Source organism: Oncorhynchus tshawytscha, linkage group LG33 (genome assembly GCF_018296145.1).
Source record: "Oncorhynchus tshawytscha isolate Ot180627B linkage group LG33, Otsh_v2.0, whole genome shotgun sequence".
Lineage (NCBI taxonomy): Eukaryota > Metazoa > Chordata > Actinopteri > Salmoniformes > Salmonidae > Oncorhynchus > Oncorhynchus tshawytscha.
The window spans coordinates 23489895-23509833 of NC_056461.1; the positions used below are offsets into that span (position 1 = coordinate 23489895).

At 44.2% G+C, this 19939-nt stretch overlaps 1 protein-coding gene across 3 annotated transcripts in view; it reads left to right on the forward strand.

The window, feature by feature from the left end:
* The window catches only part of LOC112233499 (pappalysin-1), a 126484-nt gene that overhangs the window by 87452 nt on the left and 19093 nt on the right, over positions 1-19939 (forward strand). Inside the window, exons 15-21 of one of the 3 annotated variants that reach the window (XM_042311198.1) lie at positions 5507-5690; positions 5817-6018; positions 6243-6444; positions 7626-7776; positions 9825-9940; positions 14831-14902; positions 17067-17165. In XM_042311198.1, the coding sequence (XP_042167132.1) occupies positions 5507-5690; positions 5817-6018; positions 6243-6444; positions 7626-7776; positions 9825-9940; positions 14831-14902; positions 17067-17165 (1026 nt within the window). The remainder of the gene's footprint in view (positions 1-5506; positions 5691-5816; positions 6019-6242; positions 6445-7625; positions 7777-9824; positions 9941-14830; positions 14903-17066; positions 17166-19939) is intronic. The other 2 variants (XM_042311199.1, XM_042311200.1) reach the window with 2 other exon arrangements.

Consider the following 19939-nt stretch of genomic DNA (forward strand, 5'->3'; position numbering starts at 1 on the left):
ACCCAGATAGGCTTGTAGGCACCTCCCACTTCCAATGTTTATAAAACAAAACCATACAAAAAAACATAATCAGGTTTTTAAGAGAGATAAACAAATGATTGGCGATTTACACAAAGATGAAGGAAAACATGGTGAATTAGAGGGAAAAAACAAAAACTCCAGTAAAATGCATAATCAAAATAAAAGGCTGATCGGCAGAGAAGTTATTGGGGTGAGGAAGTTAAGTGGAATGTCCCTTAAAGGCCCAGTGCTTTATATCATATTGTACAACAGTTAATGAAATGAACACTATAAAAGTGTTTGTGCGTGCGTGTGTTAGAATTATGGCCAGGAGTGTTTCCTGGTCAGGTCACATGGTCAAGGAAAAAACTCCTGGCCTGACGGCTTGAGGAACGAGAAAAACAACCACACTCAACTCTGTACTTGAAAGAGCCCATTTCTTCCAGGTGGTATACAATTGTATGTCTGATACTACTGAGATGTTTTGGAGGGAAACTCCAGTTACTGCTTGGAGTGGCTACAATAGTCCTGTCAGAGATGCCAGCAGTACGGCTAGTTCTGTATGAGCCTAACTGCATTCTTGGTAGATAGTGTTATACTATATGTAGGGTCAGCCTGGGTAAAAGGGTGAGAAGAAAGGGGATGGGACTGTGTGTCTGTCTGGCTTGAATTAGGCCTAGTAGCCAGGGGTTGTTAAACCAACTCTGGAGAAGAGAGAGGCAGCTGTAAAGATTTTAAAGAAGGAAACTCCAAGCACACTAACTGTATACACACTTGAGCATGCACTGTCGTAAACACACACACACACACACACAGACACAGACACACACAGAAACACACTTGGACGTGCCAACACCAGCCATTAGTCATAGTATTATTGTGTAGAGGCTTTTGTCAGAGTGTTCCAATATTCATTGATTGATTATTCGAATTCCATCTTGTTCTGCACTCTGTTATATGTGATGCATATGTTATTTTTACAAATGTGAAAATAACTGATTTATATCAACGAAAGATGATATTTTTTTGGTGTATCATATAATAGAATCAAGATGGAAGATGGAAACATATGAAACAACAGATACAGAACTTTAACACAGCCCAGCTTGTGAGCTTTAAACCTTGGTCACACTCAAAATAAGCATGTATACAGTGCCTTCGGAAAATATTCACACATTTTCCACATTTGTTACGTTACAGCCTTATTCTAAAATGGATGAAATAAAACAGTTTTGTCAGCAATCTACACACAATACCCCATAATGACAAAGCAAAAAGGGTTGTTTTTTTTGGCAAATGTATTAAAAACAGAAATATCTTTACATAAGTATTCAGACCCTTTGCTACGAGACTCGAAATTGAGCTCAGGTGCATCATGTTTTCATTGATCATACTTGAGATGTTTCAACAACTTGACTGGAGTCCACCTGTGGTAAATTCAATTTATTGGACATGATTTGGAAAGGCACACACCTGTCTATATAAGGTCCCACAGTTGAAAGTGCATGTCAAAACAAAAACCAAGCCATGAGGTCAAAGGAATTGTCCATAGAGCTCTGAGACAGGATTGTGTTGAGACACAGATCTGGGGAAGGGTACCAACACATTTTCTACAGCATTGAAGGTCCCCAAGAACACAGTGGCCTCCATCAATCTTAAATGGAAGAAGTTTCGAACCACCAAGACTCTTCCTAGAGCTGGCCGACGGGAAAACTGAGCAGACAGGGAAGAAGGGCCTTGGTCAGGGAGGTGTCCAAGAACCCGATGGTCACTCTGACAGAGCTCCTCTTTGGAGATGGGAGAACCTTCCAAAAGGACAACAATCTCTGCAGCACTCCACCAATTAGGCCTTTATGGTAGAGTGGCCAGGTGGAAGCCACTCATCAAGTAAAAGGCACATGATGGCCCGATATGAGTTTGCCAAAAAGGTACCTACGGACCCTCAGACCATAAGAAACAAGATTCTGGTCTGATGAAACCAAGATTGAACTCATTGGCCTGAATGCCAAGCGTCACATCTGGAGGAAACCGGGCACCATCCCTACTGTGAAGCGTGGTGGTGGCAGCATCATGCTGAGGGGATGTTTTTCAGCGGCAGGGAGACTTGTCAGGATTGAGGCAAAGATAAACGGAGCAAAGTACAGAGAGATCCGAGATGAAAACCTGCTCCAGAGCGCTTAGGATCTCAGACTGGGGCGAAGCACACAGCCAAGACAACACAGGAGTGGCTTCGGGACAAGTCTCTTAATGTCCCTGAATACTTTCTGAAGCGAGTTGCCCAGCCAGAGCCCAGACTTGAACCCGATCGAACATCTCTGAAAATAGCTGTGCAGCAATGCACCCCATCGATGCTGACAGTGTTTAGAGCGTTGGACTAGTAACCAGAAGGTTGTAAGTTCAAACCCCTGAGCTGACAAGGTACAAATCTGTCGTTCTGCCCCTGAACAGGCAGTTAACCCACTGTTCCTAGGCCGTCATTGAAAATAAGAATTTGTTCTTAACTGACTTGCCTGGTTAAATAAAGGTCAAATAAAAAAAGGGGTTCTTCAAGAAAAAGTCTACAACATTTTTGGCAGCGTCGGCCATTCTACTATTCTAGCGGATAAAACTGCATACTCGTGCTGGTAGCTAGCTAGCTACTGAAGTTAGCAAAGCTAATGTAAATAAATTGCACTAAATGAATACAAAAATAAAGTTCTAAAACCAAGAAAACTATAATATACCTCCTCCATCTCCTGTCATTTGAAAAAACGAATATTGTAACGATTCTCCTCTTCTGAGGAGGAGTAGGAAGGATCGGACCAATATGCAGCGTGGTACGTGTCCATTAATATTTATTTAACCTGAACACAAAAACAAAATAACAAGAGAACGTCCATTAATATTTATTTAACCTGAACACAAAAACAAAATAACAAGAGAACGAATGAAAACGAAACAGTTCTGTCTGGTGCAGACACAGAGACAGAAAACAATCACCCACAACTCAAAATGGGAAAAACAGGCTACCTAAGTATGGTTCTCAATCAGAGACAACGATCGACAGCTGCTTCTGATTGGGAACCATACCAGGCCAAACACAGAAATACAAACATAGAAATCAAAACATAGAATGCCCAACCCAACTCACGCCCTGACCAAACTAAAACAGAGACATTTCATCAATTTTAGAATATGGCTGTAACATAACAAAATATGGTAAAAGTCAAGGGGTCTGAATACTTTCCGAAGCGAGTCTATGTGTAATTCAAGTCTGGACCAGTTTGAAATCTGGACATTTACCCAAATACTGGGTTGGCAAAACCACTTCTTCTTTCTGTTTAAAATGTTTACTGGAAAAGACAGCATCACAAACACACTTGACACACAGACGACCCTGAGATTCCCTTTTCACTTTCGTCTCTTGATATACAATATGACCTTTTGGTCATCAAAGATGGAATGGCTTTGAGAGGAACGGTATGGTACCTACTGTGTCTGCAAGTGTCTGCGTGCTTGCACTGGTGCGTCTACATGTGTGTACCTATATACAGTGGGGCAAAAAAGTATTTAGTCAGCCACCAATTGTGCAAGTTCTCCCACTTAAAAAGATGAGAGAGGCCTGTAATTTTCATCATAGTTACACTTCAACTATGACAGACAAAATGAGAAAAGCAAAGCCAGAAAATCACATTGTAGGATTTTTAATGAATTTATTTGCAAATTATGGTGTAAAATAAGTATTTGGTCAATAACAAAAGTTTATCTCAATACATTGTTATATAACCTTTGTTGGCAATGACAGAAGTCAAACGTTTTCTGTAAGTCTTCACAAGGTTTTCACACACTGTTGCTGGTATTTTGGCCCATTCCTCCATGCAGATCTCCTCTAGAGCAGTGATGTTTTGGGGCTGTTGCTGGGCAACACGGACTTTCAACTCCCTCCAAAGATTTTCTATGGGGTTGAGAAGGCTTTCGACTCTGTCAATCACCACATCCTCATCGGCAGACTCGACAGCCTTGGTTTCTCAAATGATTGCCTCGCCTGGTTCACCAACTACTTCTCTGATAGAGTTCAGTGTGTCAAATCGGAGGGTCTGCTGTCCGGACCTCTGGCAGTCTCTATGGGGGTGCCACAGGGTTCAATTCTTGGACCGACTCTCTTCTCTGTATACATCAATGAGGTCGCTCTTGCTGCTGGTGAGTCTCTGATCCACCTCTACGCAGACGACACCATTCTGTATACTTCCGGCCCTTATTTGGACACTGTGTTAACAACCCTCCAGGCAAGCTTCAATGTCATGCAACTCTCCTTCCGTGGCCTCCAATTGCTCTTAAATACAAGTAAAACTAAATGCATGCTCTTCAACCGATCGCTACCTGCACCTACCCGCCTGTCCAACATCACTACTCTGGACGGCTCTGACTTAGAATACGTGGACAACTACAAATACTTAGGTGTCTGGTTAGACTGTAAACTCTCCTTCCAGACCCATATCAAACATCTCCAATCCAAAGTTAAATCTAGAATTGGCTTCCTATTTCGCAACAAAGCATCCTTCACTCATGCTGCCAAACATACCCTTGTAAAACTGACCATCCTACCAATCCTCGACTTTGGCGATGTCATTTACAAAATAGCCTCCAATACCCTACTCAACAAATTGGATGCAGTCTATCACAGTGCAATCCGTTTTGTCACCAAAGCCCCATATACTACCCACCCCACCATTGCGACCTGTACGCTCTCGTTGGCTGGCCCTCGCTTCATACTCGTCGCCAAACCCACTGGCTCCATGTCATCTACAAGACCCTGCTAGGTAAAGTCCCCCCTTATCTCAGCTCGCTGGTCACCATAGTATCTCCCACCTGTAGCACACGCTCCAGCAGGTATATCTCTCTAGTCACCCCCAAAACAATTCTTTCTTTGGCCGCCTCTCCTTCCAGTTCTCTGCTGCCAATGACTGGAACGAACTACAAAAATCTCTGAAACTGGAAACACTTATCTCCCTCACTAGCTTTAAGCACCAACTGTCAGAGCAGCTCACAGATTACTGCACCTGTACATAGCCCACCTATAATTTAGCCCAAACAACTACCTCTTTCCCAACTGTATTTAATTTTAATTTATTTATTTTGCTCCTTTGCACCCCATTATTTTTATTTCTACTTTGCACATTCTTCCATTGCAAAACTACCATGACCGTTGATGGATATCATGACCTATAATGGTTTTTCATCAGCAGTTACCTGAGCCGCTAACAAAGCCCAGTCAGTTAAGTGTGTGACATTTAAGAACAGCTTGGCTCTGTCCTGTTACAACGGCTTGTTGAGCAAGCTCTAAATTGACGGACATATTTGTGTGTCATTGCTCTCTCTGTGTGAGTGTGCGGTATGTACCATATTGGGTGGGGGTGTGTATGTGTCTGTCTGTGTTTGCATGTGTTTGTGCGTGTGCGTGTGCGTGTGTGTGCTGCTTGCATCCATGTGTGTTGTCCCAATTTTAAATTGTCTCCCCTCACTCCAGTCGGACTCAACAGTGACCATCACCTGTGCAGATGGAAAGTGGAATAAGCAGGTGTCGTGTGAGCCAGTAGACTGTGGCCTACCAGACAAGTACCACGTCCACCCAGCCCACTTTAACTTCCCTGAGGGAACTACTTATGGCAAGAGGAGTACCTTCCAGTGCAGGGAGCCTGCCCAGCTTGTAGGTGAGATACACTGTCTCAACACACACACTGTCTCAACACACACACTGTCTCATGGCTAACTGGATCTTTTTTTACATCTTGTATACTGTATATTGTTCTCTGTGTTCAACTATTTGTCCCCCCCAGGTTCTAACAACACCCTGACGTGTCTGGAGGATGGTCTGTGGTCGTTCCCCGAGGCGCTGTGTGAGCTGCGCTGTCCGGCATCGCCCCATGTGCCCAACGCCATGCTGCAGACCAAGCGCTGCAACGACACAGGCCTCAAAGTGGGCTCCCTCTGCAAGTACAAGTGCAAGCCGGGCTACCACGTCACCAACAAGCCCAAAAGGTATCCGACCACCCATGTCTTCCATTTGGGGTCAATTCCATTTAAGTTCAGTACAAATGACTGGGTTTGAAATGGAATTGATCCAAATGATCCTGTCCAACTCTTGATCTTCACCTTTCCCACCATTTCGACATGGATCATGTCTTTAGTCTTTGTCCTCTCAATTCAGTTCCACTCAACTCAACCCAACATGTTTTGTCTTGGTCTTCATCTGTGTTTGTCAGGCGAGCATTTAAGCGTCAGTGCACGGAGGACGGCAGCTGGCTGGAGGGGGCGTGCGAACCGGTGACCTGTGACCCTCCGCCCGCCATCTTCCACGGCATGTACCAGTGCACCGACGGCTTCCGCTTCGACAGCACCTGCTGGATCAACTGCCCCAGAGCCAACCACACGGTGAGACCGCTGCACACCGCTCCATGCAAGCAGGTCTGTCTCTACTCCGCCGCTCAACTGTCTGTCTGTGTTCGTTGGGCTTTCTGTCAATGGGCTTTTTGTCTGTCCGTCTATCTGTCTGTCTTTGGGTCTGTTTGACTTTCTGTCTTTTGGGCTCACTGTCTGGCTATGGGTCTGTCTGTCTGTCTGTCTGTGACGCTGTCTATCTGTCTGTGGGGCCGTGTGCTTTGTACGTCCGCGGAACTGTCCATCTGTATGTCTGTCTGCGGAACTGTCCATCTGTATGTCTGTCTGCGGAACTGACTATCTGTGTGTGTTTATGTTTACGTGTGTCTGTCTGTCTGTCTGTCTGTCTGTCTGTCTGTCTGTCTGTCTGTCTGTCTGTCTGTCTGTCTGTCTGTCTGTCTGTCTGTCCATTTGTCTGTCTATCAGCTGTTCGCCTGTATCTGTTGTCTTTGTGAAGTGTGAGAGAATAATGTGTTAGGCAAGGGGAGATATAATGCACAAATGTGGAAGAAGGTACAGTAAATATGCACTATTTTTACACATGCACTTTCTCACATATTCACAGTGTACATGACACTCACACAAAATGTATTGCCCTTGACCTGAGGATCTCTCTGTGTGATAGCCTTTGATGCAGTGGTGTGTAGATTAGCATGTCCCAGTGTCTGTGGCTGTATTATAATGAGAGGATCAGAGGGTGTTAGGATCTCCAGTGTTAGCATGTACAGTATGATTTGTAGACAGAGGAGATTACCCCTCTCTCACATTCTCCTTCTCTCTGCCCCCTTTCCTCTCTCGCCTACTGTCTCCCCTCTTCTCTCTCTCTCTCTCTCTCTCTCGCGCGCTCCCTCGCTCTCTCTCTCTCTCTCTCTCGTTCTCGTTCTCTCTCTCTCTCTCTCTCTCTGCTCCCTCCCTCTCTCTCTCTCTCTCTCTCTCTCTCTCTCTCTCTCTCTCTCTGTCTTACCCTCCATCAGTCCCACTGAAGTAGCACAGCCAGTTATTAGAATGACTTTGATTTTCAAAATAGTTGTGCCACAGACAGATAGAACAATGTTATAACCTCTCTAATCCTCCTTCACTACAGGCTCCAATTATTATCATGTTTCATGGTAGTATTGAACGTGGTTCTCAATGTCCTCGGTGTGTGTGTGTGTGTGTGTGCGTGTGCGTGCATGTCTGTGCTTGCGTCTGCGTGCGTGTGTGCGAAGCAGGGGCCCAGCACCAATGTGATCCGTTGTAGGAAGGACGGCAACTGGACTGGTTCCTTCAAGCTCTGTCCTCAGAGCAAGGGACAGTGCTCTCTACCTCAAAACCTTAACCCTAGCATACGAGTCAGCTGCAAGAAGGGACATGGAATAGGTCTGTATATGCACTATGTGTGTGACATAGTAAAAAACATATATTATACACTATGTTTGTCAGAATATAGAGCATCACTAGGGACCAGAGTAATTCCTGGTCCTAAGGTTAAGTTACATTCCGGGACCTTGACATAGAAAATATGGGACGACAGTTAGCATAGCGGTTAGAGCGTTGGGCCAGTAGCCAAAAGGTCGCTAGCTCGAAATCCCTGAGCAGGTGAAAAAACTGTCAATGTGCCCTTGAGCAAGGCACTTAATCCTAATTGCTCCCGGGTCACCTTTGATAATGGCTGAACCTAGCCATGACCCCACTTTTCAAGGGTGTCTCCGGTGGAGTAGGGATATGGAAAAAACACATTTCCATTTCATACATGCGTATAATACACACTTGTACAAACAGGACAAATAAACTCAGCAAAAAAAGAAACATCCTATCACTGTCAACTGTGTTTATTTTCAGCAAACCTAACATGTGTAAATATTTGTATGAACATAACAAGATTCAAGAACTGAGACATAAACTGAACAAGTTCCACATACATGGGACTAACAGAAATTTAATAATGTACACAAAGGGGAGGTCAAAATCAAAAGTAACAGTCAGTATCTGGTGTGGCCACCAGCTGCATTAAGTACTGCAGTGCATCTCCTCCGCATGGACTGCACCAGATTTGCCAGTTCTTGCTGTGAGATGTTACCCCACTCTTCCACCAAGGTACCTGCAAGTTTCCAGACATTTCTGGCGGGAATGGCCCTAGCCCTCACCCTCCGATCCAATAGGTCCCAGAAGTGCTCAATAGGATTGAGATTCGGGCTCTGCGCTGGCCATGGCAGAACACTGACAATCCTGTCTTGCAGGAAATCACGCACAGAACGAGTAGTATGGCTGGTAGCATTGTCATTCTGGAGGGTCATGTCAGGAAGGGTACCACATGATGGAGGAGGATGTCTTGCCTGTAACGAGCAGAATTAAGATTGCCTGCATTGACAACAAGCTCAGTCCGATGATGTTGTTACACACCGCCCCAGACCATGACGGACCCTCCACCTCCAAATCGATCCCGCTCCTGAGTACAGGCCTCGGTGTAACGCTCATTCCTTCGACGATAAATGGGAATCCGACCATTACCCCTGGTGAGACAAAACCACGACTCGTCTGTGAAGAGCACTTTTTGCCAGTCCAGTCTGGTCCAGCGACAGTGGGTTTGTGCCGATAGGCGACATTGTTGCCGGTGATGTCTGGTGAGGACCTGCTTACAATAGGCCAACAAGCCCTCAGTTCAGCCTCTCTCATCCTGAGCACTGATGGAGGGATTGTGCGCTCCTGGTGTAACTCAGGCAGTTGTTGTTGCCATCCTGTACCTGTCCTGCAGGTGTGATGTTCGGATGTACTGATCTTGGGCAGGTGTTGTTACACGTGGTCTGTCACTGCGAGGACGATCAGCTGTTCGTCCTGTCTCCCTGTAGCGCTGTCTTAAGCGTCTCACAGTATGGACATTGCAATTTATTGCCCTTGCCACATCTGCAGTCCTCAGGCCTCCTTGCAGAATGCCTAAGACACATTCACGCAGTTGAGCAGGGACCCTGGGTATCTTTCTTTTGGTGTTCTTCAGAGTCAGTAGAAAGGCCTCTTTAGTGTCCTAAGTTTTCATAACTGTGACCTTAATTGCCTACCGTCTCTAAGCTGTTAGTGTCTTAACAACTGTTTCACAGGTGCATGTTCATTAATTGTTTATTGTTCATTGAACAAGCATGGGAAACAGTGTTTAAACCCTTTATAATGAAGATCTGTGAAGTTATTTGGATATTTACGAATTATCTTTGTAAGACAGGGTCCTGAAAAAGGGACGTTTCTTTTTTTGCTGAGTTTATAACCACCCACCAAGTTATTATTATTATTATTATTATTATCATCATCAAATAGATCACCCAGTGGATATTAATTAAAGTGTTGTTTTCTAAATAGAATAAAACCTGATTTGATGTGTGAACAGTTTGTGCAGACACTGATGATATCGTTGGGTTTGTTTTGTAACACACACACAGGTGAGGAGTGTGAGCTGACGTGCAGGGACAATAACAGCGACGTGGTGATCCTGCTTAGCAACATGACCGCAGACAGCATGCGCAAAGAGCACTGGAGAAACCCACCCAAAGTCAAGGTGTGTGTGTGTGTGTGTGTGTCTGTTACAAGTATCACAGACATACTTCACAAAGCACTGCTGTTCATGATCCTTCCTATTAGGAATTTAACACTGCGTGTCTATATTCTGGAAATATTATGAACTACAGAAGGACCGAGCCATTCCCAACTACGGTCTGTCTGTGGCCAAATCATCTTGGGTGGCGACAACGGAAAACACATCATATTGATAGGAACAGAGAAAGACAGACAGACAGACAGACAGACAGACAGACAGACAGACAGACAGACAGACAGACAGACAGACAGACAGACAGACAGACAGACAGACAAAGACAGTATGGGACAACAACATAAGAGGAACCCTCTGCGAGAGTTCAATCAAAGAAAACAAGTTGCAGTGGACTCTGGGACATGAAGTGTTCTACTGCCAAACTCGGTGTAGTCCAATACCACCACCACCCGCTACAGTACACCCAACTTACAGTCAGTTAACCTTCTACTACGAGGCATATCCCAACACAATTAACCAATGCGGCTTGGAACAACACAGTCAGATCCCAGCCAGTCATCTCTGAACTCATATGAACCCACAGCCAGCGACGGGGCCAAGTTGTAAAAGTTCAGAAGTGCCGTGTCGTCAGTAATCACTATAATTTTTGAAACGACCCCATTACAAGCCTTAATAGCCTGATTTGATTTAGATATACCTGACAGGGCTATTGTATTGAGTCTGCACTGATTGCCTAAATTGGCAGCTGCGATTGCAAAAAAGGGCGGGGGGGGGGTCAGTTTACAGAAGCGTACTGTAAACGTTGTGTAAGCTTTGTCCCCCCGTGCACGTAATTCACATGGAGAGTAATGAAATACACTACGATAAGAACCATAATGACGTTGTTGTCTCGAAATGTATTTGTCGGTGAATTCCACCACCTCCTCGTTTCATTTTACTTGATTTAAGTCAATGGGACTTAATTATTCAATTTCAGTTCAAAGTTATTTTGAAGGTTTTTAGCTACAGTTGGATGGAGGTGGACCACAAATAGGGCCAGGGGCTACGCTAGCCAATGAGGGTCTTGGGAGTTGGGATTGAGAGCGTTATGTTTTTCGAGTGGTGTTTTGTTTTCATTACAAGTCGCACTGAGTCAGCCATTTGTGGCAGTGCGGGGGAAATAAAATGATCCGTTTGTAATTGATTTGTGTAATTGATATGATTTATACGCTGGTGTCATGTGAGTCTGGAGATGAGGCGAAAGGGGGAAAGGGACACAGAATTGATGGAGCATAGAGAGGCTACATGAGGGTTGGATGAGGTGAAATCAATATAGGCTGTTCCAGTGTGCTCAGCAGTGTATACTGCCGTTGCTTGTACCTCTGTGCCGGCACATCAATGCATGTCAATCAATGCGTGTGAATTCCAATCTCAACTTTGTCAGTCTGGTTGTGTGCAGCGGATGACTACTCAGTCAGGTTGGCCTTCAGAACTGATGGCTCACACCATGGGACATCCAGTTTGTAAATTAAAGTGTCAACTCAACCTGAACACACTTCTGGAAGCCCTATCTGGAAATCCACCCTGGTGTCTGCAATTGATTGAATCCTGGCCTATAAGGGTTTTCAAATGAGTGATGCATAATATGCCTCCTATCTCTAATCAAATGAGTGATGCGTAATATGCCTCCTACCTCTAATCAAATGAGTGATGCGTAATATGCCTCCTATATCTAATCACGTGAGTTATGCTTATAATGCCTCCTATCTCTAATCACATGTGGTCCGTACCACCTACAATATTACAAAAACTCAATAGAAGATTGATTATGGGAAATAGAGTTGCATAAGTAGACAACTATCAAATGTGAATGATGATTCACTAATAACCCATGATTAGATTATGTGGTAGTATTCTCATGTCATTTTACCTTCAAATCTCTATCGTGGAGCTACTCTTGATTCACTGTTAAAAATGCAGACATTTTCTTTAGAACACAGGCTGAAATCCACTTTGCATTTCCATATGTGCTGAGCCAAGGGGTTTAGTCTCTTCATCACTTATAGTGATGTATCACCCTTCCGACCCATTAGTTTGGGGGTTTGACCCACTTAGGCTACCATACTCCTCCTCTCTCTCTCACTTTCTGTAGCTCTCTTTTCTTGCATCAGCAGAAATTACACCGCTACATTTAGAATCAGTCATTTCTGTGTGACTAATATCTCTTAGAGACATGACCTCACCATGGGATCTATTTTGGTGTGATATCATTGCACGTGGGGCAGGTGCTTGGGCGAGGATCCCGTGCACGGGGGAGGGGGGGCCACGGTTGTGGATTATTTTGATTTACGGTCATGCCTAGCGGGTTGGTCGGTGACATCATCTTATCGAAAGTGGCAGCAAAAAGTTTTACACCTAAGTCTCTCTAGCCCCACCTCCCAGCTGCAGCCCCCTTTGCAGATGTAGAGGACATGTACCAAAGTCTAGCCAATCTTACTATGGTCATCCTGCCTGGGGGGAGTCTATTTGACCACCCCCCACCCCACTTGAGTGAGCTCACCCACTTCACAGAAGCGTGCTGGGAAAGGAATGTGGTGCTGCCCAGCATCCAACTGTCCTCAATTGCTCTGTTGTTCTTTCTCTCTGTCCGCCGATCCCTCTCTCTCTCTGCCCTCTCTCCCTTCCTCTTTTTTCTGCCATTGATTTGCTGACGGCACTGAAATGAAAAATACCTTAGTTTGCAGCAGTGAAAAAGCGTGTCAATTCGTGTGTTATTGGGACATGGCAGGGCTGGGAAAAAAATGCTCTAGCGGAGGTCAGCCAGTCCTTTGCTGTGGATGGCACTTTTGGTCCCGGTCCACACTGGTTTTACTGCATGTACTGGACTGCCTTCGTCTTGGGGACATCACGTTACCCTGAAAACCCTCTCATTTCACACAGACAGACCCTGCGGAAGACAGATATTATTTTATACACTCTCAGCCCGCATAACATTTTTATTTATCTGTTATTTTACCAGGTAAGTTGACTGAGAACACTGTCTCATTTGCAGCAACGACCTGGGGAATAGTTACAGGCGAGAGGAGGGGGATGAATGAGCCAATTGTAAACTGGGGATTATTAGGTCACCATGATGGTTTGAGGGCCAGATTGGGAATTTAGCCAGGACACCGGGGTTAACACCCCTACTCTTACAATAAGTGACATGGGGTCTTTAATGACCTCAGAGAGTCAGGACACCCCTTTAACGTCCCATCCGAAAGACGGCACCCTACACAGGGCAGTGTCCCCAATCGCTGCCCTGGGGCATTGGGATATTTTTTTTAGACCAGAGGAAAGAGTGCCTCCTACTGGCCCTCCAACACCACTTCCAGCAGCATCTGATCTCCCATCCAGGAACTGACCAGGACCAACCCTGCTTAGCTTCAGAAGCAAGCCAGCAGAGGTATGCAGGGTGGTATGCTGCTGGCAAACGCACATACACGGAGACACACAGATACGCACACACAGACACAGGCACGTGCACACACACACACACACATGACATTAAAATCCCCTCAGAATCCCCCTAGAACAAATGTGTGTTTTTTATGTATCCAAGTGAGAGCAGACAATGAAAGCAAGAGAGCAGATTCCACACATACTGTGGAGATATTTGAGAACACGTTTCGTACTCAATCTCCCGGGGCCCTGGTATGAAAGAGCACCTTTATACAGTATAAGGATCAAGTTATATCATGTCAAGTAGATATATTCAGCGATCTGTGGAGGGGTAATCCATCAAAAGCAGGCTTCACCACCGTTGAAAACATCCATTCATTTATTCATATGGAAAATACCATGAACTTAGCTCTTCCTGAATGTGGAGTGAGTTAAGGTAACAACATAACAAGAAACATAGTGTTGGCACCCTGTTGGCACCCTGCCCTCCTCACAGACCAGGATGTGTCACAATATGTGTTATCCAAATAGGCACATGTATTGTGACGAGAGAGAGGAAAAAAAGATTTATGACAAAAGTTGTTCTATTTTGGTAAAGCTGGTAACGTTGGAATGAGGTGGAGACATGACGTGGTTGAGCAGGATAGATCTAAGTCATCTTCAGTCGCTTTGGTGAAAGCATCCCGTTGTAAGGTATTTCAAGGTATTTGACCTGTAGAAGCACTTGCTGCAATCTACCTTTGTGCAAGTGAATCAAGTCGGAGTGAAATGTGCTCGTGGTTGTGATCAGACGTCACTGCGAGCCAGATCTGTTGAAACAAGACGCTGAGGTGGCAGACTTCAAAGAGCCGACCACCATCAGACGTGTACTATATCGTCCTCTCTAGCTTCATGACAAGTTTATATTTGTTAAACCCCTGTCAGCCATTGACAATATCAATGTTGCCTTATATTGTGTAAAGAGATATTTACTCTATCGCTTCCAGAGTTAGGCGGTTTCATTTTTTTTTCACCCAACTTTTAACCTAAATCCAATGACATGGTGACATTTTGTGTTGATTTCACGTTGAATTTACAGTAGTTGACAACTCAAATGTAAATCAAAACTAGACGTCTGTGCCCAGTGGGTAGTCTTGCCGTATGACTCCTTGTTTAGGTTTGTGTGGGTTCTGGGGACAACGCAATGATGCATTAACAGCATGTGGTAACAACATGCCATTCCACATGAACTACTTTCACTCCACAGTCTGATATCGAAAGCAGGAAAAATACTTACCCCAAAATCATGACTGGTACTACTACTACTACTTGTTCTAATGACCAATATGGCTATAATATCCATCCTTACAACTACATCTCCCCTATCATTTCTATTGATTTAATAAATACATTTTATTCCACAACTCACAGATTGACGGTAGAGATATTTTGAGTGTCTGAAATCCTACTGACTTTTTTCCTTTTGTCTCCTTACAGAATATAGTGTGTACAATGGGACTGAAGTGGTATCCACATCCAGAGGTGCTCCACTGCATCAAAAGATGTGATGTAAGAACTTCTATGAACTTTCTGAGAATAGTAGTTTATCTATGAGATAAAGGTTTTGCCTGAGATGAAATATATGGGCTAAGGGCCTAATCTGTGTGAGAGGATGTGAGGGAAGGACTTCACCTGAGTTGTAGGAAGTGGGGTCATAGGTTTGCATGAGAGGGAGAGAGGTAAGGGCTTCAACCAGAGAGGACGAGGTGAAGCAAGAGGGTCCACACCCATCCATATCTGTCCATGTGATAATACAGCGATAAGCAGACTAATGAGAATACCGATAAGCAGACCATATGCCTTCAGGACTCCCATTGTTAGGGCAGAGACCATCTTGTCATTAAATACAGTATCTCTGATTCAATTGCGTGAGAGGAAGTGAGGTAAGAGGACGTGCCATGCGTCATGGAGGCCAGTGGTGATGATGAGAGGTGTATGAGGAGTATAAACACTGTCACGGAATAGGATTATAACCAGTGCCTCTTTATGTATTTTGCAATGTATCCTGCTATTTTCTAAATGTTATCAGATCAGGCATCACCTTCAGTTTCCAGATATGTAGCTTTTTCAATTTGTTCTACTCCCCATGGAGTTTGTGCAGACACTAGCCTGGCGGGAGCCGTCAAGATTTAAAGATACACAGATACAAATATAGACATAGATACACACACATATACGCAAGCACACACACACACACAGTTCTGAACACATTGCCCTGAATACACTGCCAGCCAGCCAGTGAAGTAGCAAGCTACCTATCAGAGAGACAAGCCTTTTAACAGCAGGTGAGCTCATTCGGGAGAAGGTTGAAATATAACATTGTTTCAGAGCATGGGTAGCTAATTGTTCTCTCTGGGGAGATGCTCTGCTCCAGTGACGTCAGTTACCGTGGATACCGGCACAAGCGTAGAAGCCAATTAGTCAGGTTTGATTCATGTTGTCTCCAAAATGAAACACTTTACCCACATGGGGACCTGGTTCTGTTTCAGAGAATCCCACCACTAGAGAAGTGAAGCAGGAAAGAACTGATACTGGGTTATAGTAGCCTAACACTTTGTCTACACACCCTACGTAGCTGATATTGTAGTATGCCAATATTTTCAGAATATGTTTCACAAAACTTGTTCTTTCCTCTTTTCCAAAATATATATTTATCGCAAAACTTCAATTAATATCCCAGGCGTTTATTTGCATCAATCACTGAACACAACCAGCACTTATTAGAGACAGGCTTCTATTTGAGCCAGGTGTCTATTTCCTTAATACACACAGCTTACATTCCCCCCCCCCCTTACCTTGCAGTCTCGCCCTCTTCTGATCCATCTCAGACAAACGGTGAATTTTTACTTTTGGTTAATTTTTTATGGTTTATTTTTTCACCCTTCTCTCACTTGTAGTGGATCAATTCCAAAATGGCTGGCTGTTGCCTCATGGCTAGCTTGAATTTGTTGTTGTGTTTTCTTTTTGGTGGTGTCATTGCAACGGTGATAGAATAAATAAAAAATATGCAAATCACCGTGGGAATATCAGAGCGGTGTCCATGGTAACCTCATAAACAATTCATTTAGACCGGGCATTTATTTGAAACAGGCATTTATTTTCTGAAATGTGTGCCGATGCGAGGCTATAAAAGGTACAAGCGGCGTTTAATTTAAGTTGGTTCATTTTACTGTGATATATTTTCAGTTTATCGTAGTAAAGAAAGTATTCACCCTCTTGGGATTATTCACCCTCTTGGTATCATCATCCACACAGTTTAAGCCAATTGGATAAACCAGGAAGGGTAGGGCGGGGCTAGCCTCATAAAGCACATGATTGGAGTGTTTCTTAGCCTCATATAGTTTATGGTGTACTCATGTTTACATGTCTAGACCTCCCTCGGCTTAAAAAGTCACATTGGAAGAGGTAAACTTTTTGTACCGGATTAATCAGCAAATCCAGAACAAAACCTAAAAAATGTCACTGGGTGAGATGGGGATAAGACAAAAAAAACAATACAATATGAATAAAATCTAACTTGAATATAGAGCACTTAAATGGGGTAATCAAATACATCAGAGAGAATCAGTGTGGTTCTCATCTATGTTGTCCATATGTGTATGTACAGTACACTGTATAGGTTGTTGATGATGTCCTGCCTCTTATTGTCTCCTCTTGTTTGTCTCTGTCACAGCCGTTCATTGGAGACAATTACTGTGACTCGGTCAACAACAGAGCCTTCTGTAACTACGACGGAGGGGACTGCTGCCACTCCACCGTCAAGACCAAGAAGGTGAGTAGTATAGAACACCTGGACCGGGATTCACTAAACCTTCTCAAGACAAAATGTATCTGCCTTTTGAAATGGTTTAAGATAAGTTAACATAACAGTTAAGTTGCTACTCCTTAACAAAGTTAATGGGAATAATCTTAAATGTAATTTGAGTAATTCGTTTGTGAACTTATGCTCGCTGACATATCTTTCTGATCTGGACATTTTGAAGATAAGCAACATTAAGCTTCCCTTTTCTATTGCACATTGGCAGTGCCTTATCAGTTGGTGTTCATGATTGTCCCTTGCTAGATGGTTGAGGTTGATATTTCGCCTTTCTCTATGATCCAGACAAGGTCCCCTTCCTTGTTAATCTCTAGCATGGTGTGTGTGTTGTGGTCTGTTACCCAAGCTGTGTCTGTCTCTCTGGGTTAGAAGTCTGTACTGTAATCTGTTTCTCTGGCTCCTTATGCTCCTCTGTGTATCTGGCTGGGTTTTTACTGTAGTATGTGTATCTGTTTGTCTCTCTGTCTGGCTCGTTTTGCACTGTAGCATGTGTCTGTCTGTCTGGCTCGTTTTGCACTGTAGCATGTGTCTGTCTGTCTGGATCCGGAGTCTCTTCATTTCCTGCTGGGAGTCGGCCCATGTGTCCGCTCTCCACAGAGTCCAATCAGAATGTGTGTGATTGCTTCCATTCCACCTTCACTGTTCCTCCCTCACTATTCTAACATCAGCGCTCCACAGTATCGGAATGAATCAACGTTTTATCCTCACAGTTCTATACTCCCCACCTTTCCACTCTTCCTGTTCTCTTAGACTCCTCCACTTTGACCTATTCCACTCTTCCTGTTCTCTTAGACTCCTCCACTTTGACCTATTCCACTCTTCCTGTTCTCTTAGACTCCTCCACTTTGACCTATTCCACTCTTCCTGTTCTCTTAGACTCCTCCACTTTGACCTATTCCACTCTTCCTGTTCTCTTAGACTCCTCCACTTTGACCTATTCCACTCTTCCTGTTCTCTTAGACTCCTCCACTTTGACCTATTCCACTCTTCCTGTTCTCTTAGACTCCTCCACTTTGACCTATTCCACTCTTCCTGTTCTCTTAGACTCCTCCACTTTGACCTATTCCACTCTTCCTGTTCTCTTAGACTCCTCCACTTTTACCTATTCCACTCTTCCTGTTCTCTTAGACTCCTCCACTTTGACCTATTCCACTCTTCCTGTTGTCTTAGACTCCTCCACTTTGACCTATTCCACTCTTCCTGTTCTCTTAGACTCCTCCACTTTGACCTATTCCACTCTTCCTGTTCTCTTAGACTCCTCCACTTTGACCTATTCCACTCTTCCTGTTCTCTTAGACTCCTCCACTTTGACCTATTCCACTCTTCCTGTTCTCTTAGACTCCTCCACTTTGACCTATTCCACTCTTCCTGTTCTCTTAGACTCCTCCACTTTGACCTATTCCACTCTTCCTGTTCTCTTAGACTCCTCCACTTTGACCTATTCCACTCTTCCTGTTCTCTTAGACTCCTCCACTTTGACCTATTCCACTCTTCCTGTTCTCTTAGACTCCTCCACTTTGACCTATTCCACTCTTCCTGTTCTCTTAGACTCCTCCACTTTGACCTATTCCACTCTTCCTGTTCTCTTAGACTCCTCCACTTTGACCTATTCCACTCTTCCTGTTCTCTTAGACTCCTCCACTTTGACCTATTCCACTCGCTCTGTTCTTGTTGTTAAAAACAAAAGGTTTATGGCTTCTGTTGTGAAACCAACCTGGTAAAATTAAAAGTTACTTGTGAGTCAAAAACAAAGAGGCAAAACCGGGGGGGGGGTACGCCGAAGCCATTGAGTAACCGAAGGAGAGCACGGGGAGGCATGTCCTAGAACAGGCTCTAGGTCTATGGGAGCTCTCATGTCACACACTTAGTCAACATGGGCTGTAATATTAAGTACTGGTTCATTCAATGTCACATGGCTGGTGTCAATGATAAAACACACTTTTAGACTCCGATGGCAACGCACAGTTGTCTATGAACTGCACATGTACTTCAGGTGACTTTCGGCCTCTGTTGGCCTTCAAAACGCGTTGGAAGGCTGTGTGATTATAATGCACGTACAGTGTATTCAGAAAGTATTTAGAACCCTTTTCCCACATTTTGTTACGTTACAGCCTTGTTCTAAAATGGATTAAATAATGTTTTCCCCTCGTCAATCTACAAACGACACCCCATAATGACAAATCAAAAGCATGTTTTTAGAAATTTTAGCAAGTGTATTAAAAATAAAAAAGGAAATATTACATTTACATAAGTATTCAAACCCTTTACTCTGTACTTTGTTGAAGCACCTTTGGCAGCAATTGCCGACTCGAGTCTTCTTGGGTATGACGCAACAAGCTAGGCAAACCTGTATTTGGGGAGTTTTTCCCATTCTTCTCTGCAGATCCTCTGAAGCTCTGTCAGATTGGATGGGGAGCGTCACTGCACAGCTATGCAATTTCCAGGTCTCTCCAGAGATGTTTGATCGGGTTCAAGTCTGGGCTCTGATGGGGCCACTCAAGGACATTCAGAGACTTGTGCCAAAGCCACTCCTGCGTTGTCTTGGCTGTTTGCTTTGGATTGTTGTCCTGTTGGAAAGTTAACCTTTGCCCCCAGTCTGAGGTCCTGAGCGCTCTGGAGCAGGTTTTCATCAAGGATCTCTCTGTACTTTGCTCCGTTCATCTTTCCCTCGACCCTGACTAGTCTCCCAGTTCTTGCAGCTGAAAAACATCCCCACAGCATGATGCTGC